This window comes from Symphalangus syndactylus, chromosome 1, assembly GCF_028878055.3.
Source record: "Symphalangus syndactylus isolate Jambi chromosome 1, NHGRI_mSymSyn1-v2.1_pri, whole genome shotgun sequence".
Taxonomy (NCBI): Eukaryota; Metazoa; Chordata; class Mammalia; order Primates; family Hylobatidae; genus Symphalangus; species Symphalangus syndactylus.
Genome location: NC_072423.2, coordinates 18,057,156 through 18,083,630, shown reverse-complemented (window position 1 = coordinate 18,083,630; position 26,475 = coordinate 18,057,156). Strand labels below are relative to the sequence as shown.

The window sequence follows — 26,475 nt, the reverse complement described above, 5'->3', positions numbered from 1 at the left end:
CACTGCAACCTCCACCTCCCGGGTTCAAGTGATTCTCCTGCCTCAGCCTCCCGAGTAACTAGGACTACAGGCACGTGCCACCATGACTGTCTAATTTTTCTATTTTTAGTAGAGACAGGATTTCACCATGTTGGCCAAGCTGGTCTCGAATTCCTGACCTTGGGTGATCTACCCGTCTAGGCCTCCCAAAGTGCTGGGATTACAGGCATGAGGCACTGCGCCTGGCCTTTAATTTTTTTTTTCATAGCACTTATGATATCCTGTTTATCGATTTGTTTACTGAGGACCACTATCTCAGTTTGAGGACCCAAAAAACACTGTATCTGCAACACACACACACACACACACATACACACAAACACACACACAATAATCCACCACTTGTCAGCCAATTTAGGAGTTTGAGGTATCACTTGTCATCACTACTTTTATTTTAAAAAGCAAAAAGCACTAATGTAAATCCCTGAATGCTATGAATCTGATGGTATTTGTTAATTAATAAAAAGCAATCTAATACCAGTAGTAAAGAATCAGCATGTTTACTCTTTCCACACATATCACAGTAAATAAATCTGATATTAAAATCAATAATTTAATCAAGCAATAAAATCACAATTTTATTTATTAAATCAAGTAATTTAATAAATAAAATTGTGTCATTAAAATCAAATTTTAAATATTACCTCAGGAACCACTTCTTCTGAGGCAGAAAAGAAGTATGTATATACAATCAATTCTGAAGCAGCATCTATATATTTCTCCTATGAAGATACAAACAGAAAAAAGGTCATTGAAAAACATTAAACGCCAAAATTCATTCCTCATTAAACAATGAGAGTCACCTTACGTAGTAAGAGTCATCACTGTAATTTGCTACCTTACATCCCTTTAGGTGAAGAGAAGAAATGTAGGCAAATAAAATTGTTTCCAAGGCAAAGGCCAACGTAATTAAGAGCTTTTATCTTTCTGCAAATAAAGTTCATTAAATATAACACAAGTTCAATTCGTATGTATTCATTTAATTATAAATTAGACAAAATGATGGTGATGATTACAGGAAGATATGTGTGTATACACATATACAAAGTCTGCAGTCTCAAAGACTCAGAATTTGAAAAAGCAACACAAGACATAAATAACCAGGTTAATAATAGAAAAAAATACTAAGGCACGCAACATTTACTCACTTTTTACACACTTGTTTCACATAGGCAAACATGACAGAAGGTATACAAGGAAGTGTTTTTATTATAAGAAATGCTTAGAATGAATGAAAATATTTCTAGTAATGCAGAGTAAGTTCTGCATTTCTAGTGAAGTCTTGATTATAGAGTAAATTAAATTATAATACATCTGTTTTTGTGGATTAAAAAAAAGTCTTACTTTCAAAGGTGATTCTCCACCTATATAAACGAAAAATACACGGTGTCTCTTCTGCATATGTTCAAACATTTGTTGACTTGGAAGTGGCCGAATTAGAGCCCTGTTGCACAACAAAACAAAAAACAAACTTGAATTATAAACTAAAGTACATAATTTACTCCTATTTATACTATAACTAATCATGTCTCCAGTTATTAAGTTTCAATAATATATCAACTGCATTTTAAGTGTATCACAAAATCCACATGAATATAATAAAACTGTGGTCCATGACTACTATTGCACATACATATAAAAGGTTAATATAGTACCCACAATTTAATCTATCAGTTTCAAAATAAGTGTCAAAACATCCATTCAGAGAGTACCATCATTACCAGCATTTTGATGGGCAAAAAGAGAAGTATTGTCCATCTAGAATCCTCAGCCTAAAACAAGACAATTCCCAAGAGAATTATTTTTTCTTCCCTTTCAAAACATCATTCACAAAAACACTGTGAATACCATCCCAGGAATATATAGTACTTCATTAAGAATATTTATATCTTACTCTGTCAATTTAAATGGTATATACTTTTTAAGTACCCTATGGAGGTTAAAATCCAAAAAGTATAAAAAGTATATCATTAATCATTTACAGAAAAAACAAAATGGAAAATGACAGTCATAACACTACATAAGAACCTCATGAAGAGAAAACAAAAATTGTTACACAAGCATTTTTCAAAGTAAATAGACTGAGAAGTGAATTACATAGATTATCATGAAGCACTTCGATTATAAAATATCATTAAAAAACTAAGAAGAGGCAGTCGTCTTTTACATATGGTGTATATATTGTAATACATAATTTTCATTCTATCACATTTATAAAAAGAACAGAACATAGAAAGGCAAATATATTTTCAAAATTCTTTATGATGCATTGCATCATCACTCTACCCTAGCCTCTATTTTAATACTTACTAACTTCTAAGTGATGCAACTCCAGAACTGACTCCTGAAATTTCATCTACAATAGAGTCATCTCCAATTACATCAGGAGAATCCCTTCTTAAGCCTAAACCAAAACTCATTAAAAATTTCTCAAACATAATGACTAATATAAATCCTGGGAGGATTCGGTACCTCCCACTAGCACTCCCCTCATACAACATAAAGTTATTTCAAAATTTATTTATTCACAAAGGAAATAAAATGAAACACAGTCGAAGAGAAAATACAGTGAAAATTACATTAGTAAGCACCACAAACTTTAATATACAAAAATCACTCCTAATCCTCTGAATTTTCTCAAATAATTTGAGACAGTATTGTGCCACCAACAAATTCATTTGATTTTAATTTACCTTAAAGCTATTTAAAGCTATCAGTATAATATATCCTGTTAAACTCATAAGTGCCTATACTTTAAAGCCAGTAAAGATTAACACAGTTTGATGAACATTCTCAAGAACTTTCACATAATCATGTTAAATAATTATAAGCACCGACTTTCTTTATATACCATTAAAATGTAGATTTGAAAAAACGACAGATTCAAACCAACAAAAAATGCTTAGAGGAATTTGTTTCCTTATCAGTAAAACCATAGGGATCAGTAACTTGAAAAGATCTTTGGGTTTTAACTATGTCACATTCTAAGTATAAAATGCACGAACACCTCACAGCTGGCAGGAAGCAGTATGTGATAAATAAGGAAAAATATTTTAGCTGTATCTAAAATACATTTCCAAGTATCAAAGAGTATGGATGAAAGCCCAAGTCTGTCCAGAACAATAATATCCCAAGGCTTTGTTGAAAACTCTGAACCAGGCAGTCCAAAAGCAGAATTATCATAAAATAAAAATTAAGATTCACAGAGTTGTTATATGTAATCATAATCTGGAAAATGTATTAAAAAATAACTGGGGAAAATTCTTCTATAGACAAGATGAATTTAAATGTGAGGTTAAGAAGTATATAACACAAACCATGGTCTCTGTTTCTTTAAAGTATTTCTTTGGATATGCTGTATAATCCTATCTTCTCTCATAAGTAAATAATCAAATAAATTTTACCTAGGTATGTCCTTAAAATATGTTCGTTCAATACTATCTATTAAAATATATTTAATTTTCAAATATTAATAACATACAGTAAAGGCCTTTCCTAATAACTTACCCAGATACCCTGTGAGCAAACTCAATAATATCATCTTTTGTTCGTGGTCCTCTATAATTATATGCCAAGTCCCCTTTTAATCTTAAAAAAAAAAAAAAAAAGATTAAAACCTGGATTAACAGTTTTAATAATTAATGTTAATCATTATCTATTGTTTCATAAAATTATATTATATAAAATGGTAAATGCAGAGAAGTTTTAGAAGTAGCTCTCATGGAAAATATGGTAGGTATTAGGCTGGTCAGAGGACCAGTAACACAAAAGAAAAGAAAAGAGGCTGTATTCTATTAAAATTACATGAAAATATTTTACTCTGCATTTGATAACTGCATTGTATCTACGCCTTCTGAAAAATAATCTACACATTCATGGTCAAGATCTTGGAAAATTAAAGTACTATAATTCTCACTATCTTCCCTGTCAAAAGGTAAACGAAAGGACAGGGAAATAAGAGTATTTTGGAAGAGGCAAAACAAATGTTAAACAATACAACATCACAGTTACTTGATGCTCCAACATTACAGAGTAAAACGATGCATTAAAAACAGCTCTTCTAGAAACTTACATAATTCTTCAAAAGCCAACCAATGAATTAATCTGTGTGCCTAATTAACTAAAATTTTAAAAAGGAAAAATTGGGAAGCACAACAGAAAACCTACAATTAAACAGAAGGAAACGAAAGGATGATTTACTTAACACACAAAGTAAAAGAGGCTAAGCAAACATTTTTAAAAAGTGGGGGAAGGAAACAGGTCAACACAAAACCCAAGATATAAATTGAAATTACTCAAATTTAAAAATTTGAGATGTTAAAATATTTTTAAACTTATTTTATTATAAAAATAACTTTCAGAACAATTCCTCAGCTCCCCATATTACCAAAATAAGATTAATGAAAATCATGAGAAAATTCAATGAAGTCATGATTAAAAAACAAGTCCTTTAGAATTATCACAACCTTTCTTTCAACTTGTACACTTTATTACACTTGATCAACACCTACAGATTAGAGTATCATCAACTTTGATTCTGTTTTTATCTCACAATCCACACTTGAACTCCTTAAGGGTAAAAGACCTGTCATAATTTATGACTGTATACCTTGTCCTGCACAGTGCGTGTCACACAGCAAGCAAAATACGTGAATTAGCCGTAAACATGATTGCTTAAATATGAAGAAAAGCATAAAGAAGCAGTCCCTCTCCTTTAATTACATACTTCACCTATGAAGAATGGCCAAATTCCAATCTTCAATCCTCCAAGGAATCTACTAGACATTAACGTAATAAAACGTAAGTAGAGTGAACTAATAAAAATACACATATAAACATACAACACTCAACTTACAGCTTAATTGTTGGATAACCTCGAACTCCAAACTCTGAAGCAATGCCTTGATAAGAAAAAGAATAAAGCATTCTAAATTTTTTTTAAATATGAAAAACTAGGTAACAAATGAGCCTTTTACTTTAAAAATAGAGATATTTATACAACCCATATAGATATGTTGTTTTTAAGTCTTAAGATTATAAAATCACACAAAAGAAAAAAACATGACATCCTCATACAAAACAATTACTTAATAGTCCAATCTGTGACCTGCACAAAATACTATGACAAAATAAGAAATGCACGTCAAAAGAATAGTTAAAAATTTATAAAATACTTATTTTAAAAGATATACTGGCAAAAAAAATAAAAATAAAAATACATAAGTACTTCTCATTTGACTTCATGTCCAAGACAAATATTTCTTCTAGGTCTCATTTACTCCTCTCAAAAAAAAAAAAAAAGCCCATCTCTTCCTTTAGTGTTTTTTGAGTTTTCAAATAACTACAGCGTATTCTAATTTTAAAAACATAACTTGTGTTTGCAAAATTAATTACTATGGTCAACACAGGATTGAAAAGCAACTTTGTTTTAGGAGTTTCTGCTTTTGTGATAACCGAGAGTAATTTTAATTATCTCAAAGATTATTCTGAAATCCTCACATGAATTAAAATGAGAATAGTTGCTACAATATCATCTTCTGCAGGGAAAGGAGAAATAGTAACAAAAACAAGCAAATATCAAGAGGGAAGTAAGACGTTAAACAGTAGAGAAATCACATACCAAATTAATGCAACACTACTTTACAGACACAATGTCACTAGGACAGTAAAGAAGAAATAAAATATTCTCAGTTAACACATGTTATACCAAAAAGATATTTACAAAACTATACACTAGTATATGAAAAGTCCACTGTATTATTCACATGATCTTTCCCTTCATAATTTTCTTTATTTCCAGGGTATTTTGTTATCACACTTGGGTAAGGAAGCTACTACATCTGAATTCCAGTTTAACAATCACTTTAGTAATCTTCACTAATCTTTGGTTTCTCATCAACTCCCCAATTCAATTCACAAGAATAAGGGCAGCTGATTTGTGACAAAATAATATCCAAAATTTTTCCTTCATTTGTCAACTCTAGTTTCTCCCTTAAACATATGGAGATAGGTAAATAGAGGAACCTGGACAGTGGCTGACATATATTTTCCTAAGAGGTAGCATAAACAGCAGAGGTAACAATTAAGAACTCAAGTTCTGAAGATACAGGTTCTGCTTCTGAACAGACATGCAAACTCAGAGCAAGCACATAATTTATTTGTGCCCGTCTGTAATCTAGGACTTCATTCTGTCAAGTATGTTCTAACTGGAGACTGTGGGTATGGAGAATGCCTTCTTCCCAGCAAAAACACAGAAACTACTTTGGGGAGATTATGTGAATAATGAATATTTTTATTGATCCCTTTCCAAATTAAGAAGACAGGGAAATATCCCAAATTAAGAAGACAGGGAAATAAAATCCCTTATTACCTTCAATTAAAACTCATTTTAAAAAACTGCCAAAACATAAAGACTAATATAATTGATTGGGGGACAAAGTTATATTCCACTAGTAATCCCTTTGTATAACTTAAATTATATCAAAATGTATTTATATACAAATCAAATAAAGAAAATAAAGTATGCAATCAATGAGAAAACACACTGGTCGTGCTTCATAGCCTGATATTGTGGATCTCATGATAAGCCTCAGAGAGAAAAATCCCAGCTCCACACTTAACACTATCACATCATTTCCTTGACCTCTCAGTATTCACATCGAGACAATGGAGATCCATCACCCAACCCACATCCCTTGGCTTCTTGACAATTAACATTAACCTTCGCTTCTGAAGTAATTTTAATTGACAGTAACTTCTATGAAACTTCAGCCTTAGGTTCCTCTAAAGGGGAATGGCAGTATAACATTTTAAAAAAGCCTTCGGGAGGCCGAGGCCGTCGGATCACAAGGTCAGGAGATCGAGACCATCCTGGCTAACACGGTGAAACCCCATCTCTACTAAAACTACAAAAAATTAGCCGGGTGTGGTGGTGGGCACCTGCCGTCCCGGCTACCTGGGAGGCTGAGGCAGAAGAATGGTGTGAACCCAGGAGGCAGAGCTTACAGTGAGCTGAGATCAAGCCACTGCACTCCAGCCTGGGTGACAGAGCGAGACACCATCTCAAAAAAACAAACAAACAAATAAAAATTTAAAAAAAAGCAAACAAAGCGGGAGTTATAAACACATAATGACCCCGGTTAGGATTCTAATTTCATTTATCGCCTATGTAACTCTGGATGTTTTTGTGTACTTCTCTGATTCCCCTTCTGAGAACACTACTCATCTCACACGGCTACAGGTTGGGATTTTAAAATGAAAAAATAGATGGAACACAATCTGAGTCTGGCACATAGAAGATTCTTAAATGCTAGATCCTTTTCCTTTCTAATCTTGATCCTGATTTCATTAATTAGCTGCTGACACATCAATGCACACACAGTATTAATAAAATTAATGTGCAGAATATTTTATAACAGGCGTTAATATTTTAAAATTGCACCTCAAAACAATTTTGTGAGGAGGAAAAAATAGTGGCAACTCAGATTAAGAAACTAAAATAGGAAGATTCGGTAACTTGTTTGAGAGCAAACAATTCTGTAAGGAAGAAAAAAACAGGTAATTCAGATTAAGAAACTAAAACAGGAAGATTTGGTAACTTGTTTGAGAGCAACCATTGATTAGGTAGCAGGGCTGAGATTGAAACTCAGTCTAATTGACTTTAAATTTTTTTATTCTTTACTTTTTCATATTAGAGAGAAAGTTTATATAGAAATCTGAGCTCAATTACTTCATAAATTGAAGAGTCCATTTGCAACAAGAGTTATGGCTTTGAAGTTTTATGATTTTAAATGTTTATAAAACAAGATTCAGCATGAAGTCTACTTCATTTCTATTTTCTTCTTGAAATGGTAACAGTTTGATGCTAGAGGTAAGTAGGAATGTGAATCATGGTAATCTTGGATAGTAGGCCTAATTCTGTTTCTAACTTCGATGTGCGAAATTACTCAGTCATTTCACTTCTAGTTACTTTGTTATTTCATCTACAAAATGGGAAAGGGCGAAAGGAGTGAGGAGTTACTCAACCTCTAAAGTCCTTTTTAGCTCAAAGATACTACCTGTTTTAGTATTTACTGAATGTCACTATGTGTCTAACATGAAAAGGGCATAACATATGGCAATGGTTTACCATCAGCTGAAGACATTTTGTTTACTAAAAACAGTGAGTAAGGGGGTAGGAGGAGATTGGAAGAGAACACAACTGGTATCTAGTGAGTAGAGGTGAGGGATGCTGCTAAGCATCCTGCAATGCACAGGATTTTTCCTCCCATCTGACCCCCAACTAAAACCCCATAGAATTATCTGGTCCAAAATGTCAATAGTGCAAGGCTGATAAACCCTGAAGCATAGTCACTGACTTCCCCTGCACCAAAAACAAAACAAAAAAAACCCACAGAACTATCCAGCCCAAAAACGTTAATAATGCAAGGTTGAGAAGCCCTGAAATAGTCACTGACCAAAAAGAGTTTATAATCTAGAAAGGCAAAATTAATTTTTAACTGCAATCTATGAACAAGATGTCAGAATGTTATTGGCCAAATGTCATTCCAAATTTACACATGAAAGAGAGCTCAAGTATGATCTTTATCATAAAATGATGTCACACTATGGCTGGAGAGTAACAGAATTTCAGTGGTTCCATAATAAAGATCAGCATGCCACTACAGGTAATATTATGTCATATTTTAACTTCCAAATGAGAAATATTTTTAGCACTCATTTTGAAGAGGTATGTACAAAAAGAGAAGCTAAAACACCTATCTGGATTTACGCTGGACATAATTTTTTATATTATTTGGTTATGGTATTAGTAAATCCATGCATCAAGACATTTTGGTACAATTCCAAACACAGAGTAGACTAAGTCATAATAGTTCAAATTTCTCTAGTTCAAAAATTCTGTACACACAGATTTACTGGACTGAGTCTGATTGCATTTGCTTCCAACCACTGCAATGATTTAATACATGATTGAGAAATGAGTTATTATCAAAGACTCCTAGAAATTTTATAAACTTGATCACTTTGAATAGTCTTATCTCACCCCAAACTAAAACACTGTAACTCTCTACCAAAATAGCATTCTACACTTCGTGGTTTTCCAACCTCAGTGTGCAGTGGAATCATCTGAAGTGCTGCTAAAAATACAGACTCTCGGCCGGGCACAGTGACTCATGCCTTGTAATCCCAGCACTTTGGGAGGCCGAGGCAGGCAGATCACCTGAGGAGGAGGGCAGATCACCTGAGGTCAGGAGTTTGGGACCAGCCTGGCTAACATGGTGAGACCCTGTTTCTACTAAAAACACAAAAAATTAGTTGAGTGTGGTGGCACATGCCTGTAATCCCAGCTACTCGAGAGGCTGAGGCAGGAGAATCACTTGAACCCGGGAGGCGGAAGTTGCAGTGAGCCGAGATTGCACCTTTGCACTCCAGCTTGGGCAACAAGAGCAAAATTCTGTCTCAAAAAAATAAAGAAATAAAGAAATAAATTGGCCGGGCGCAGTGGCTCACGCCTGTAATCCCAGCACTTTGGGAGGCCCAGGCGGGCGGATCACAAGGTCAGGAGATCGAGACCATCCTGGCTAACATGGTGAAACCCCGTCTCTACTAAAAATACAAAAATTAGCCGGGCGTGGTGGCGGGCACCTGTAGTCCCAGCTACTCGGGAGGCTGAGGCAGGAGAATGGTGTGAAACCGGGAGGCAGGGCTTGCAGTGAGCCGAGATTGCACCACTGCACTCCAGCCTGGGTGACAGAGTGAGACTCCATCAAAAAAAAAAAAAAAGAAATAAAATAAAAAATACAGACTCTCAAGACCCAATTGCAAAGATTTTCACTTTTCACCAGTAGGACTGGTGTGGGCCTTCAGAATCTGAACTGACAATAAGTACCCAGGTAATTCTATTGCAGGTTGTCTACAGATTACATGCTGAGGAACAGTGACCAGTGACACCGTGACTGTCTGAAAAGCAACCTACTGGCCTGCAAGAGGTATCTATGAAACAGCCATCCCTTTAGTGTTCTATAGGTAGACCTAGAATAACAATGGCAAATGACTTGAAAATAATTCCATTTTTTACCTGTTTGATTCCAAATTCTACTAAAATGTCTGTATTTGAACTGCCTTAAAAATTTAGGCAAACTCTGAAATTCACAAGGCAAAAATCTGTTTGTAATATGTGAACGGTGGTTTTTGAATACTTAACTTCTTTAGTACTAGGAAGATAAGTTTCTTCATCACACATAACACATTCCCTTGGCGTTCATATTTAAATGGATAATGCTTCCATCACTGACATTTAACTCTAATGGTCTAGAAAATAACATTAGACAATTGACTTATGTTCACAAGTTACTGTTTGTCTCTTCCCACAAGAATATAAGTTCCATAAGAGCATAAAGTTTAATCTGTTTTGCTCAATGATGTATCACCAGTACCCTGGTATGTGCCAGGCATATCCTAACATGGTAAGCACATTAAGTATCAATGCTAACTCTACAACTTTTCTACAAAAGGATCTTTTTTTTTTTTTTCAATTAACTATGTTTGGATAATTCAAGTAGGATTTCCAAGCAAGCCCCACTATGCAAGGTCGGGGACAAGTAGTTGAGAGAGGGGGATGGTGGAGGTTTAGCATTCCATATCCAATGAGTAAAAAGTTGCAACCTGTATATGAGGTCTTACTACTGCTTTTTAAAAATAGCATTTAAAACACTTTCGTCTCTAAGTGACTCGGGAAAACAATCTTGGCTATGTTTTTCCCTAATCATAGTGCCACTTAATAAATAGTAGTACATAGGGGCACTTAATACTGAATAATAAACTAATGAATTAGATACAATATAGAATTTGACAATGTAAATTGTTAATTATCATTGAAGTATTACATGAACAGTTTACCACTAAGACTTTTACTGTTTTATATGCACTACTTTTCTCATTGACTATTTTTCTCCATAGTCCCACATTCCTTTATACATGACTCTGTGACTCCACTGACCTATTCAAGTGATCACAACAATTTACCATTTTTGAGACTTTACTGCTCTTGTTGGTTTATTCATCTTTCTCCCTTTATTATGTTGTAAGCACTTCCAGGACAAGGAGGATTTGTCTGGGTCTTTCTTTAATCTCTAGAGATTAGCCAGTGTTTGACAAATAGTACTTGGTAAATATTGATTGAGTGAATAAATGAATAAGCACATCTATGAATAAATATGTGTATGCACATCTAATCAACATATATGTGTATATATATGTTAGGAAACAAGAAATTACTTTCATGAGCAACAGTGGAAAATGATAACTTCTTAGACGTTGTTAAAAGCTTATTTCAAAGAAGTATCAACTCAAACATATTATCCTCCCTAACAATTTCTGCCATTTATCTCTTCTCCTCTCTAAATTTCAACGTTTCATTTGTGTGGCTCAATAATTCCAGCATTAATATCTCACCTACACTGTAGGTCCCTGTTCACAAACATCAGTTAAAATTCAAAATCATTGGTAACTTAGAAATGCTCACAAAATTAAAACTGATATTTTGCATATACCCAGAGGTAGCATAGATCAGCAACTATACTAGGAATCTCACACTATTCTTTTTTATTGTTTTTCTTTATAGTACAAAGCCAACCAATCTGTTACTTCTGTGATTTTAGTATGGAACATGCCTATGAAAATTACTGTTTCCATCGTACTCTACTGTGACCACCCACAACACCTGGCTCCCAGCATCCAACACCAGGATATATACACAAAGCTGACTTAGACGATCTCCCTGTTTCTACGTACTCTTTATTTTCCATCCTAAAAGTTGCTGCCAAAAATATTTTTATCAAGTCATTGCCTTCACAAAAATCTGTATTACCTCCTACTGACAAGTGATAAAATCCAAAACACTGCCTGACTTGGGAAGCTCTTAACAATCTGGCATTATCCTTTAGTGTTATGTATGTGCAGCCATTGTGCTAGGGGGTTTGAAATACAAGATATTAACATGATTTGCACAACCTTGAGGATTGTCACTCTCCTTTGTAGCTACGGAAACTAAAATTGAGAGGTTAAGTGCTACCCAAAGCTACAAAAGTAGGACATGGCAAAGTTGAGATTAAAACATAGCTCTGCCTTGCTCCAAAGTAAAATGCTGATTTCTTAAAAAGAAATATAAATTACATACTTCTACCTTCTTCACTAATGAAAGAGAAACTACATGTATTGAATACAAAAGATTTTATATCTGCTGGATCATTCAAACCTGAAAACCACCAATAAAAGCAGCATTATAATTAAGTATTTATCAATATGGAAACCAAAGATTGGTTTGTTCGGAAATGTTCTCAGCATTACACAGCAAAAGTAGCAGGCAGAGCAAGGATTTGAATCCAAATCTGCTCTCTGAAAGCCATGCTCTTTCCAAATTCTACAATACCTCACACTTCCCTAAATTTAACTTCTTTTTCCCAAATCCTTTAAAACAGGTGTTGGTGTAAAAGGTCAGATAAATATTTAGGCTTTCTGGGGCATACAGCCTCTGTCACAACTATGGAATTCTGCCATGGGGGCACAAAAACAGCCATAAACAGATAATAAATGATTGTGGCTATGTTCCAATATAACTCTATTTATAAAAATGGGTAGTAGGAGAAATTTGGCCTATAGATGAAGGTTTGCTCACCTTCACTTCATTCTATTCTCTGGTACACACTCATTAACCTCTTTTACACTCTTATTATTTTGCTCTAGTATTCTTTCTAATGTGAAAACCTTCTTGATCCTCACTTGTATTTACCCTAACTCAATTCATCCTTCAAGTTCCCATTTTTTCTTTACAGCACATCTCAGGCTACTCAGAAAAAACCTGATTCAGAGCTCAAGTAGCAATACCAACAGTTTAACACTCATCCTTTTATAGCTGCCTCATGTAAACTAAAGTGGGCTCAAAGGAGAAAAGATGGGTTAAACATCTGTTAAGCATAAGATTAACATATACTACATACTATATGTTCAATGGCTAATTCATTTAACTCATAAAGTATACAGTCTTAAATTATTAAGATAATTGAACTTTACATGAGCAAAAAAAGTCTTCCTCCCACCCTGAATACTGCTGCATATAATTGTTTTTGCTGTGAGAAAAGTAAAAAAATAAACTAAGTGAAGGCTTACTAGAATAGGAAGTAGCATCCATCTTTCCAACCTTAACTGGAGAACCAATGCTTTTCATCTCAAGACCAACTTCATTCCAAATCGGTTCCAGCTTTTTACAATGGCCACACCATGGTGCATAAAACTTATTTTAAAAAAACAAAAAGCAAAAAAGATAACCATTAAAATGTTGTGCTACAGTGAATATGAAACTTCATATTTAAAGAATCCCTTTGACTAAATGATCTAATAATGTTTTAGACAAAAAGTTTAAATATAATTTTTAAAGTAGATACATAATGAAAGATCAAAACATACAGACATAAACCCAGATACCTCAAAATCAGTACTATCTTAAGCTCATTTTAATTGACTTATTTAAAACTGATATACATTTTACAATAAAAATGTCTTTACTTCCAAGGAAATGTTCTATATGAAATGTTTTATATAAAATGAATCCACAAAATAAACATATATATACCATACAACATATACACGTAATAGTTAATGACAAATATCAATCTATTTCTATTACAAAAATTTCAACATAGTAGGTGACTTTGCTGACTTCTATCGTAATCACTGGCAAGACGGGGAGGTCATTAAGATGACTGGTTTGGCATATGGACAAGTCAGGTTGATTAAACCAAAGTCTGTCTTTTACTCTTTAGAATTACCAGATGGTGGAAGTGATACTCAGGTTCCCCTAGTTAAGTGGTGTTACAAACTACTTGTTATATTTTCATGAAATGAGATGTTTTAACTTTATACTACGAAAGTGCTGAAAAATACAGAAAAGGAGAAAGAATTAAACAGTGGACCCTCTGTCAACTCTGCCATTCTTTTTCCATCTCTTTTGCTGCTATTCTACTTTTCGCTGACGCATGTTAAATCTCAACTATCATAAGGTTTAAATATATTCCAAACTTTAAAGAAAGGAAGGTGAAAACTTAATTTTGTCCACTGTTAACATGAAAATATGACTTTGACTAAGTGATATTAATATACTCAATTTCTTGGAAACTATCAAGAAAACGAGTGAATTCTGTAATAAAATCATACCCTATATCATGAAGATATACTCCAAAAGTTGACCTCATTGTAAGATAGGGTTCCAGCTTTTCCCCTTAATACCCTCACCCCCAAAATTTCATCAAAAATAGGTTCCCTTGCATGGAACCTTAAAACTCTGAGGTGCTTTTTAATGTAAAATCTCAAATATAGTAATACTTAAGAAAACAAATTGAGTATATACATAAGCACTAGCTGTTTACTGCCATTTTGGGGTAGAGTAGAATAGAAAATAATACTTAAAATGGTAGGGGGGGTAACTAGCACCTAAAATTTACATACTTACATCCACAAGCCAAATGTCATCATTTCGATTTTCTTTAAACCTAAAAAACAAGAAATCTTTGATTGTATGTTTGTGTCCACTTCACAACTGTACAGTATAGGCAGAGATAATATATTGATAAATATAAGGGAAAGACCCAAATTTCTTCAATAAATCTTTACATAAAATTTTACTCAGTGACCTATCCATTAAACATCTCGATGAAAGCAGAGAACTGATCAATGATAGAGTAATTAGAAGGAAAGACTCCAAGAAAAAGAATTAAAGTAGGACTTGGTAGAAACACAAATAGATGCCTAAGCTCCTTGCGCTTCTAGAACATTTTACACCTGTGCAGAAAAGGTACCAAAGGAAGCCTGAGGCTGCTATGCTTAGAAATAACTGTTTGCAAGAATGGTCCTTGGTTGGCATCTGGGAGCTTGGATTTTAGAAGTGCTCTCACCATTTCCTGGTAATGATGGCTCAGTGTTCATAAAATGCTCGTGAAAAATATTGGATTGAGGAATTCCTGTGCTATCCCAGACCACTCCCCTGAGAGGTGTAGTCCAGGTTGGGGTACTGTACCTTACCATCAGCTGGTTAGGCCCAACCTTTAATTGTCTCTTAAAATGCTCAACCATCCCTGTGGATTAGAGTTTATAGCACATGAAGAGCCCATTGTGTCACCCAGAATTGGGCTCCCTGATGTGTAGCTTGGGCCAAAAATCCAGGGTCATTATCAGATGCAGTGTTCTTAAGGTAACTGAACAAGAAACAAAGGTGGTCTTGTAGGGCCTAGACAGTGCGGCCCAAGTCATTGGAACACATAGGAATGGCTAAGCGAAACTCAGAGAAATGTCAGTTGCAATCAGTAGCCACAGGAACATAACAGACAGAATGAGAGGCCCACCATGTTCTACCTGCTGAGAATACCCCGGCCCACTGGCCTTATGAACCTGTCCCTGGACAGTATTGTTAGCCTTGACTGCGGTCTCACAAGCAAGACAGCTTTTTCATGCTGTTATAGGGTCTTCTCACAACCGTCGCAGTCCATGCATTCTTGCCCAATCTAAGATCCTGTCTGAATCTCCATGAGCCATCTCTTGTGGATCCAGGAGGCAACTGGTTGCACATCTGCTTGCTCTGGAGCAAGGAACAATTCATTTTCCACATTTAGCTGACGAACATCGTTTGCTCTTGGTAAAGGTCCCCTTTTTCAGCATAGGGTCCTTTCTGGTGAGCATCCACATGGGTAACAAAATGGTTATCAGGAGCAGAATCCCTTCCCCTCCTCATGAAGAGTTGCCCCTGTTAGGACACTCTGAAGGAGGAAGTCAGTAGTGACACACCCCACAAGGCACTAAGTTTAATAAGATTATCTCCTTGTTAACAATCGTTCTTCTCAGAATCAAAAACTTTCTTAAACAATCAGCGTGCATCCCCCATGACCCAACAGCATGACCAGCGAAGTGTCCCCACGGGACTGTCAGGATTTTTCCTCTTACAGAACAGCACTGTATGATCACCCTCTCACTGCACCCATTTGGTCATGCCATCAGGTGTCCAGGTAGTCAATCAGGACAACAAGCCAAACTGAAACTAACAATCACAGCTTTATTCACTTACCGTGACAATGCAAGTCAAGAGCTTTAAAAAAAAAAAAAAAAAAAAAAGAGGCACCAGCGCCTCAGTGTTCCATCTCTCCCCATGAAACAGCACCAGGTGAGTCAGGTGGATGCCACACAGATGGGAGAATTCATCTCATTTCCTAGGAGCACTGAACAAAAGTCTTCTCTCTCTTTATGGGGGGGTGAGAGACAAAAGGACTAGAGTAGAAAAGTGCCTCTGCTGACACCCTCATTAAGATGTTTCAGCAGAGGTGCTCGGTTAATGCCTTAGGTGAGGCCCCAATAAGGAGGCTGCCAAACAGAGGCCACTGGGTTGGGAGTGTAGACATGTAAATGAGTGTGGCTGGCCTGGGAGGCCAATCCTTGACTACCACTCCCTCCAGGGACTGCAATGCACTGGTTATACACCAAGTTTGGTGTAGGGAGGGCACCTTCCCCTATGCCAGAAAAAGCCTCGCAATTGTCTATGGTCAAGCCTGAAAGATCACATATGGGATTTTGGTCTGAAGTGAACCTCCTCACTTACTACAAGCAAGGCTGATTAACGTTGTGATACTATGAACATAAATACAGTATGGTTACCAAATTCTAACACCCATTCAATATAATTGAAGCAAAAAGACATAAATACAAGGTAAGAGAATGGGGAAAAAAAAGAACATGAAAAAGTTTGCCACAGTTTTTTGATCTCATAACTATTAATAAAAGTCTTCTGGGCACACCCTCATTTTGTATCTATATAGAGCTTACAACAAGTGAAAAAAATGACTAATATATAAAAATTGGTTCCAATCTAAAATATTAGAATCACATGCAAATATTCAGATATCTGAGTTGGGAAGTTAAAATAATATTTTAAATATATATATGTATACTCACGATTCATCTAAATCTTCTACAAATCCTTTACAGACGACCATATCAAGTAAAACAACTGAAAAAAAAAAAGACAAAATGTACACAATAAATGCTGATTATTTGGCTCATACTGTATAAGCTTAGTCATCTTTGAAGTGTTTTTGACCTTTCACAACCTACCAAAAAATTCATCACTGATGCATCTCAGGGTGCAAATGATGCAAAAGCAAAGGTAGTTCATCCATTTAATAAATATTTAGTCTGTATGCAACCATATCGTGACCGGCCAAGTTCTAGGTAAGCCAATAAATCTAATATACACAGTTCCTTTTTCTTCTGTATTTTCACTCTCATCTTACTTCTCTTTTTTACCATCTTATCTTTTTGGAATACAGATAGACAGCATTCTTCTGTATTTCTTTTGCTTTAGTAGCAATTACCTCTTCCGTAAAAACTCCAAATGCCATTCAAAATATTTCCCCTCGTAGAAAGAAAGTCGAGTTGCAACTCATACTTATCACAGGGCAGTGCCTGACACAGAGTGGGCTCTAAAAGGTTAAGTGAGCGGACCCCAGTAAGAAGGAGGGCACTCCATGCTGACGGGTGGCAGCTGAGAACCGCTGACACACACTCAGGTCCTTTTCACACCGCACAATCCCGGCGGCCTGACCCTGATCTGTTCTCGACCACCCTCTCTGAGCAGTGGTGGTAAAAATCCTTAAACGTGACAAGACTCGGAACCTAAAGCCAAGGCAAGATCTGGTCGTTAAGCTGGGACGGCGGCATCCTTCTTGCCCATCAAAGGAGTAAGCTTTATTGAAACTTCCTGCCACAATGAGAAAAACACAAACACAAGGCAGCGCGCCCTTCCCACGTCCAGTATTGGTCCGGCACAGCGGCGGCGGAAGGACCCCAAGGTGTCCGCTCTGCCAGCGCCAGGCAGGGCGGCGCGGCGGGGACGGCAGAACGCTGCCGGGAATGGGTGGGCATCTCCGCGGGCCCCGCAGGCCTCGCCCCAGACCCAGGTCCAATCCTGGCCCCACGGCGGGGCCAGGTCCCACGCGCCCGCCAGCGTCCCGACCAATGCGCCCCCATTACCTGTGGCGCAGAGCCGCAGGGCCGCCCAACTCTTCCACGCTGCCATGCTAGCCCGGGAGAGCTGCAGAAGCTGACTGTGCAAAAGAGGGATAAAGACACTGGGGTCCACCGCCTGCCCGCCCGGAAAGGGAAGCGGAGCCGACCCGGAGCGGAAGAGAAGCACCGCGCTGAATACGGGGGCGGGGCTAGCCGGCCTCCGTTACCCTGCCAGGACCCGGCCGGTCTCCGTTTCTGGCTCTGCGCGGGAGTGCGGCGCATGCGCGGGGAGGGCAGCGCCTGCGCACTCGTGTCTTAAGAATCCTTTGCGCCTTCGGCGCCCCCCCAGCCGAGGAGCGTGGGAACCCTGTGTAAGGGCTTTACTAGGGGAAACGGTGCTAGTTCACTGGGGTGCGTTTCTGGGAAGGTGAATACCGGTGAAAGTTATGCTGAGGGTGAGGTAGGCTCTGACGACGCACTTGCAGGTTGAATATTGGCACATCATTTACTCGTTACTCCCGTGCAATGAGTGCACCTGTGGGTTTTAATGCTGGATCAAATTCCTGGAAAGAGGCGCGCATTAAGACTGCGGATTGTTGAGCTGCGCGACCCTCCGTATTTTTCCAAAACGTATTTGTAATATTCTTTCAACATGTTTGCATAATGGGACATCTCTTAAATGCAGCAAGCTTTAATGCATTTTTGCCAAAGTAAGGATTGCCTCTTTAAAAACTTTCTCTTGAAACTTGAGAACATGAAGTTAAGCGTAGGATATTTTTTGATGACTCTTTTCTGATTATTTTGGAACTAGATAAAATAGTATGAAATATTTATATTGCTACCTGTTTTTTCTATACGACAATGATTTATAAAACCATATACTTTTATAAGACGGTTACTGCAGCAATCACTACTTACGAATTAGATGAAATTTTTATGGGACATAAGGTACCAGAGAATTTAGATCAAACCAAATTTTGAACACCTGTGACAACAACAGAAGGGGGATAGGATGTCAGCCGGTTCACCTTAGGTTCAAAATTCCAACAGGCAGAAATGTCATAAAACGTTGTTATTCCTAGTGACTAGAAGATTAAATTACACTAATTGAGAGCAAGCCCTAAATGTCACACCCTTTGTGCATACAGCATGGTATCCAGCGCAAGCCCTCTACAGATTCAATTTTTCTTTTTCTTTCTCTTTTCCTTTTTTTCTTTTTGTTTTTTTTTTTAAGAAAAAAGTAGACTGAAACGTAAGGGGACTGTTGAAGTGGTGGGAATGTTCTCCCGGTGGTGGTGGAACAGCTTTATAATAGTACCATCGCCTCGATACTCTTATACAGAAGCTTTTCTACTTTCTTGGCAAGGTCTCTGAATGACCCATATTCAATTTTTTTTTCGTTCTCATGTATTTCAAAGTTTTCTGTCTTCCACAGCATGCAAAATGAAATAATTTCTTCTTATATTTGCGCTACAGTTTAAGTTCACATGTGGAGAACAACAAAAGCCAGTTGACCTAGATCTGTGCTCTTCAATAGCGTAGCACTAACCACATGGGGCTGTTGAGCTTTTGAAATGTGCCTAGTGTGATGAAGTAACTGAATATTTTTTTTTTAATTTCAGTAAACTCAAAAACTGACACTTGATTCAGCTATTGGAAAGTTTTTTAATGTGGTTGGAACAACTGAGGTATGTGAATCTATTTTTTCAACTGTAAATTTTATGAAATCTAAATACTGATCAAGTCCCAGGCATGGGTGGCTCATGCCTATTATCCCAGCACTTTGGGAGGCTGAGGCAGGAGGATTGCTTGAGGTAAGGAGTCTGAGACCAGCCTGGTCAACACAGTGAGACCCCATCTGTACAAAAAATTAAAAAATTAGCCAGATGTGGCCTGGCACGGTGGCTCACACCTGTAATCCCAGCACTTTGGGAGGTCGAGACGGGTGGATCATGAGGTCAAGAGATTGAGACCATCCTGGCTAACACGGTGAAACCCTGTCTCTACTAAGAATACAGAGAATTAGCTGGGCGTGGTGGCAGGTGCCTGTGGTCCCAGCTACTTGGGAGGCTGAGGCAGGAGAATGCATGAACCCAAGAGGCCGAGCTTGCAGTGAGCCGAAATCACGCCACTGTACTCCAGCCTGGGCGACAGAGCGAGACTCTGTTTCAAAAAAAAAAAAAAAAATTAGCCAGATGTGGTGGCACACACCTGTGGTCCCAGCTACTCCAGAGGCTGAGGTGGGAGGATAAGTTGGGCCAGGGAAGTTGAGGTTGCAGCGAGCTGTAATCCTGCCACTGCATTCCAGCCTGGCAACAGAGCAAGACCATGTCTCTATAAAATAAATACCAATTAAGTATTTCTGATGAAATTAGAGAGGTTGTAATGAGATGTACTATAAATGTAAAACATACACTGGATCACTGGATTGGGGAGAAAGTATAAAACTGTAAAATATCTCAATATTTTTTACTGATTATATGTTGTGATGATTATAGCTTAGGTATATTGACTGAGTTAATTAAATTATTAAAATTAATCTCACCTGTTTTTATTTTTCAGTGTAGCTACTAGAAAATTTATAATTATATACATGGTTTGCATTATATTTCCGTTGCACATCACTGATCTAGGCAATGTGAAAATGATCAAAATAATGCATTAATCTGAAAATTATTTAATAAACCAATAAACTTTTTAGGCTTTTTGTTCAGAGAACATGCTAAATTTACATATGCTAAAACATATTCCGTGGTGAAAAATTTAAGTGTTTTTTTCTGCATATCTACCTCAAGTGGTGATAATTTCTTTTGAGATTTAAAAGATTCTACTATTTTGACAACGTTTTTTAAAAGACTTTCAGATAAGCTACACTTGTACAGGTATATATATATACCTTGTATATTTTGCATACATATTGCTGTAGTCTAAATGTGTAACCCAAATTTCATATGTTGAAACTTAATTGCCAATATGATAACGTCAAGAGGTGGGGCCATTTGGGCGTGATTTAATCATGAGGTGGAACCCTCATGAATGTGATTAGAGACCTTATAAAAGAGATTGAAGGGATCATCTTAGTCCCTTTTCCCCTTCAACCTTAAGCCATGTGAAAACACAAGAAGGTACCGTCCTGGAAGCAGAGAGCAAACCCTTGTCAGACACCAAACCTTTTGACTCCTTTATGTGCAGCCTCCAGAACTTTAAGAAATAAATTTTTATTATTTATAAATTACCACGTCTGTATTTTTTTGTTATAGAGCACCAACAGGCTAAGACACATGTCCTCACCAAAAGTCATATACAAGAATGTCTTGTCTATAGCAGGACAGTTTGTAATTGTGAAAAGCTAAACAACTCGAATGTCTAATAGTATAATAGAGTAGAATAGACGATAAATTGTGCTTTCCTATAGTAGAGTACTATATAGCAATGAGAGTGAATGAACTTTTGTATGGAGTACTACGTGGTCGCAAATCATAAACGAAATGTTGAACAGAAGAAGCCAGAAACTAAAGAAAGGTACTATATGATTTTATTTACATAAGCTCAAAAGCAGGCAAATTAATCGTGTTAAAAGTTGAGATACAGGTAAACATCATGTTTCTTGACCTGGGTGCTGCTTACAATGATATGTTCACATTGCGAAAATGCATTGAGCTGTATGTACCTTAAGGGGTTCTGTACTTTCCTGTGTTTGGCCCTAATAGGAGCTTAAAAATAAGAATAAATAAATAAAGCTACATACATTTACGTTTTTAATGGGTAGACATTATATAGTTTTAACAGTGCTTCTCAAATTTTAAGCATCAGTTGCCTGGAGAGCTTGATTTAATGCAGATTCTAATCAGTCCCTAGAGAATCTGACCCAGTAGTGGGGCCCATCAATTTACATTTCTCAAGAGTTCCCAGGTAGTGCTGTTGTTTCTGTCCTGCATGTCTCATGTAGTGGTGTTGAGGGAAAATAATTTCAGAAAGTACCATTTCTTTTTAAATCACTTTGTGTAAAATATGCTTTAAAGAATGATGGAAGAAAAATCTGTTGTATATTGATTATAGTCTTTATTTATTCAGTATACTAATTACATTAAAAATACTGGAACCAGAAGAAGAGCATAAATATAGGCAGTAAAACTTAAAGAGATACAGAACAACTTTATGAAAATATATATGAAAACTTAAAGTCATTGTTATTTAAAAAACAAAACAAAACTTGTTCAAAAACTAAAAAGACTTAATAATTAGCAATTAAAGGAATTGAATCAGAAGCTTAAAATTATACCATTAAAAATGAGACCTGATTGATTTTAAAATATGTGCTACCAATCTTTATGAAAACAAAAATTAGTCTGTATTAGGATTCTCCAGAGAAAGAAAACCAAAGGAAGCTTTATTATGTGAATTGGCTAATGCAGCTATGAAGACCAAGAAGTCCTATAATCTTCTGTCTGCAAGCTGGAGAACCGGAAAGCCACTCCAAGTGTTTAATTCAGTCCAAGTCTGAAAACCTGATAATGAGGGGTCCAAAGGCCTGAGAACCACCAGTTAGTGATGTAAGTCCTGGTCTGAGTCCCAAAGCCCAACAACCAGGAGTAGTGATGTTCAAGGTCAAGAAAAAGATGGATGTCTCAGCTCAAACACAGACAGTGAATTCACCCTGCCTCCATCTTTTTGTTCTTTTCAGGCTTTCAATGAATTGGATGATGCCCCACGCTCCCCCCCGCCCAAACTGGGGAGGCCGTCTACGTTACTCAGATACTCATTCAAATGCTAACTTTTCCCAAAAACATCCTCATAGACACGCCTAGAAATAATGTTTTACTAGCTATGTGGACATCTCTTAGCCCAGTCAAGTTGAAACGTAACATTAACCACACTGTTGTTACAAACACGTCCAGACGATCAAAAAATAGGGAACACTCACCAATTTGTTCAGAGGCTAGTATAAACTTGGTACCCAAACCAGAGGAGTCATGTGAGAATGGAAAACAGGCCCATTTCACTTGTGAACAAAAATGGAAAAGTTCTCAATAAAATATCAAACCAAATCTAGCAGTTCACTGAAAAAGATAATAATCATGACCAAATTATTATTATTTTTTTGTCCAGAAATGCAAGCCTTAGTTTAACTTGGGAAAAAAGTTTTAATGAAATTTTCTGCAGTAACACATAAGAGATAAAGAGCATATAATTATTTAAATAAATGGAGTAAAAGGAATTTTATATACTTCAACCTCTCATCAATAGTAAATTAGGAATAGGAAGACAATTCTATGACATGTGCTGTAAAGGTTAATATCCACCAGTTCTAGAATTATCCTGAGATGTTTTGCTAAATTTCTTGCATAACACTAACACTGGTCAGTCACCAAAACGTGCTGCCTAATAATGATGCTTTTGTAACCATGGATCAAGGAATTTTCAGGTGGTTTTTACTTATTTGTTACATTGTTTATTAATTAATGTGAGATTGATTTGCATTTGATCTTAGTGAAATCTCCAGAGGGTTCTAGGATTGAGGCTGATTTTGTAGCAGTAATATACATATATGACTAGGAAAATATATAAAAACTCAGGTGAGACTCCACCTTGTGTTCTTTCATTTTAAAGCGTTCTATGCACATGCACGTGGTTCCGGATCCAAGAGAGAACGTGCACTCCTGACACTTATAGAAAGAAGAAGCTAGAAGCTTTCACATGGAATCTTTTTCCAGACTCCTTGCTGGGAGAGTGACTTTGATCCATATCCTTATTTCAACACTGTTATTACATTGTATCCCTTTCCTGCATAGATTTGTAAGCATTATTACATGAAACCAGGTGAGTCTTTTTTAGCAAGTGAACTCTGTTTTTGTGCAGTTGACGTTGGAAATGGGATTGCTTAGAAGACTCCTGACTCATCTGGGCATAGTGGCTCACACCTTAGTCTCAGCACATTGGAAAGGCTAAGCAGGAGGGTGGCTTGAGTTCAGGAGTTCGAGATCAGCCTGGGCAAACTAGCGAGCCCCCTGTCTCCACAATAATTTAAAAAGTAGCCAGGCGTGTTGGTCTGTCTACCTGTAATCCCAGTTGCTTTGGAGGCTGAGGGGGGAGGATTGCTGGAGGCCAAGAATTTGAGGCTACAGTGAACTATGGTCACACCCCTGCCCTCCAGCCTGTGGGACAGACAGACACAGCCTTTAAATAAAAGACTCCCAGAGACTAGGAGATTGCTGTCTTTCAGCCCAAGTTCCTGCTGTCTCAGAACTCCTGATCAGTCATTTGTTAATAGCAACAATAATTACTAGGCATCTACTTAAACAGCATTTATTGGAGTATAATACATGTGTAAACAAGAACACATATCATTAGGGTGCAGGTTAATGAATTTTTACAAAATGAGCATGCCCATGTAACTGTTTCTTGTGATGATCCAGAAACAGATCATTGAGGCACCCACAAAACCACCCTTGTCCCTACAACCCTTGTCCTTTTCCAGTGCTTCTTTCCACCCTTCCCCTTTACTACCTCTAACAGGGGAACCACTCTCCTGACTTCTGACAGGTCAGATTAGTTTTGAACTTGATATCAATGGAATAATACAGGATGCACTCTTCTGAATCTGGCTTCTTTCACTCAACATGAAGCTTGCGAGCTTCATCCAGAAAAAATAAAAAAATAAGATTCCTGACTCATTTTTTGCTAAAAATATGACTTAAGCATTATTTAGAAATAGAAAGGGAAGAATCTGATAAAACAGGATGAAAATATACTATTGATACAGAGGTGGTTGCCAAGCTATGCTTGATTGGAAGTAGCATAGTGTCTGATATTAGTTATTGATAATAAGACTTTCTGTTGCAATCTGGAAATGATAGCAACTGAATTCCAGAAGCTAGCAAAATTAGAAGAGAAATGCAAACTGAAGGCAAGCTGACTAAAATTCCAGTTCCTAGTTGTTGCTTTTAGCATTAGCAAAAGCGAAAGTAAGTTCTGCAGTTGTGTTTCATCCTCTCTGGCTGTCAAAAGAAACCTCAACCATGGGAACTTGGACACTATAACTTTTGGTGAGCCAGCTAAGCCTGAGGTTATTACCTACTACAACTAAGAAGATAATTCAAGTGGGGGCAAGTGCATGATACAAGGGAGGAAACAACTGAAGTAAGGAATTGTTCTGTGAAGTAAGAGAGTATATTGTACAGGGTTACAAGCCTTGCCCTGATGAAGCTTTGTTCAAATGGCTTCTGAGAATTTTAGATCCATAGCATTGTCTCTGGCTTTGAACACTGTTGAGGGAGGGGAATGTTTGTACTCATCCTGCATCCTTTTTTGGCTGCTATCTTTGTGGGGATTGTTCAAGGAGAAATCCATCCTGACTGGAATGTAGTAAAGAGAGGACAATCATTCCCAGAGAAGGGCAATTTCCCCACTCTTCCCTTGTTGTTAAATGGTCGACTGAAGCTGCAGAAATGCTGATGATACAGACATTACTGGCCTGACTATGTGACAATGAAACAAGCTCCATCTGGGATGCTCCTCATCCAGCTTATGAGTGCTGCTGTTATAAAGACACCCCACCACCATGAACACCATATGTGATTTTGCTTTGGGGACCTAAAAAGGATGTAAAAGAGACAGCTTTGGATTTTTATTCCCAACTTCCTCCTATCAGACTTCAAGAAAATATTATACAAAGGGTAGGGTTTTATACAAGAAAGCAAATTTAAAAAAAGAAAAGGTCAAGAATTCTTTAGATGTTTAAGAATTAGAAGTCTTTAGATGTGTAATCTAAAATGACATGAAAAAGGAACAAATGGGCAGAGTACCCACCAGATCTTTGATGAAATTTTTCAGGAAGCGAGAGAAATACAAACTGCTTCTTCTCAAACTTCCTAAGATATGAAAATACGAAAGCAAATATACTTGACTTGTCTAAGATTAGGGGAATTTCAGATAGAGAAAGGTTCTCATGAGCCTCCAGCACCAGCATTGAATTCCAAAATATCTGCTTTTATTTTTTTTTCTTTTTTCAACTTTTTTTTTTTTTTTAGATTCAGGGAGTACAAGTGCAGGTTTGTTATGTGGGCTGTTTATTAGTCCTTTCTCACACAGCTGTGAAGAAATATGAGAGACTGGGTAATTTATAAAGAAAAGAAGTTTGAATCACAGTTCCTCATGGCTGGGGAGGCCTCAGGAAACTTACAATCATGGTGGAAGGCACCTCTTCACAGGGTGGCAGGACAGAGAATGGGTGCCCAGCAAGGTGGAAAGCCCCTTTTAAAAACATCGGATCTTGTGAGAACTCAATATCGTGAGAAGAGCATGGAGAAAACTGCCCCTATGATTAAACTGTCTCTACCTGGTCCCACCCTTGATACATGGGGATTATTACAATTCAAGATGAGATTTGGG

The 26,475-nt window shown here is 36.9% G+C and overlaps 2 protein-coding genes across 5 annotated transcripts in view; one reads left to right on the top strand and one right to left on the bottom strand.

Moving 5' to 3' along the window:
• The window catches only part of TMX3 (thioredoxin related transmembrane protein 3), a 47,655-nt gene extending 29,279 nt beyond the window's left edge, over window positions 1-18,376 (bottom strand). Inside the window, exons 1-8 of one of the 2 annotated variants that reach the window (XM_055296885.2) lie at window positions 18,109-18,376; window positions 17,032-17,086; window positions 14,546-14,585; window positions 13,207-13,330; window positions 4,895-4,940; window positions 3,547-3,627; window positions 1,384-1,483; window positions 684-761 (exon numbers count right to left, since the gene is read on the bottom strand). In XM_055296885.2, coding sequence (XP_055152860.1) covers window positions 684-761; window positions 1,384-1,483; window positions 3,547-3,627; window positions 4,895-4,940; window positions 13,207-13,330; window positions 14,546-14,585; window positions 17,032-17,086; window positions 18,109-18,154 — 570 coding nt within the window. In that variant the 5' untranslated portion in view covers window positions 18,155-18,376. The remainder of the gene's footprint in view (window positions 1-683; window positions 762-1,383; window positions 1,484-3,546; window positions 3,628-4,894; window positions 4,941-13,206; window positions 13,331-14,545; window positions 14,586-17,031; window positions 17,087-18,108) is intronic. The other variant, XM_055296895.2, reaches the window with a different exon arrangement.
• Window positions 18,377-18,401: 25 nt separating this feature from the next.
• CCDC102B (coiled-coil domain containing 102B) overlaps window positions 18,402-26,475 on the top strand; it is a 340,875-nt gene continuing 332,801 nt past the window's right edge. The window contains exons 1-2 of one of the 3 annotated variants that reach the window (XM_055296847.2): window positions 18,402-18,544; window positions 19,707-19,772. The gene's annotated coding sequence lies outside the window, so the exon portion shown is untranslated. Of the gene's footprint in view, window positions 18,795-19,706; window positions 19,773-26,475 lie in introns of all 3 variants that reach the window. The other 2 variants (XM_055296863.2, XM_063636884.1) reach the window with 2 other exon arrangements.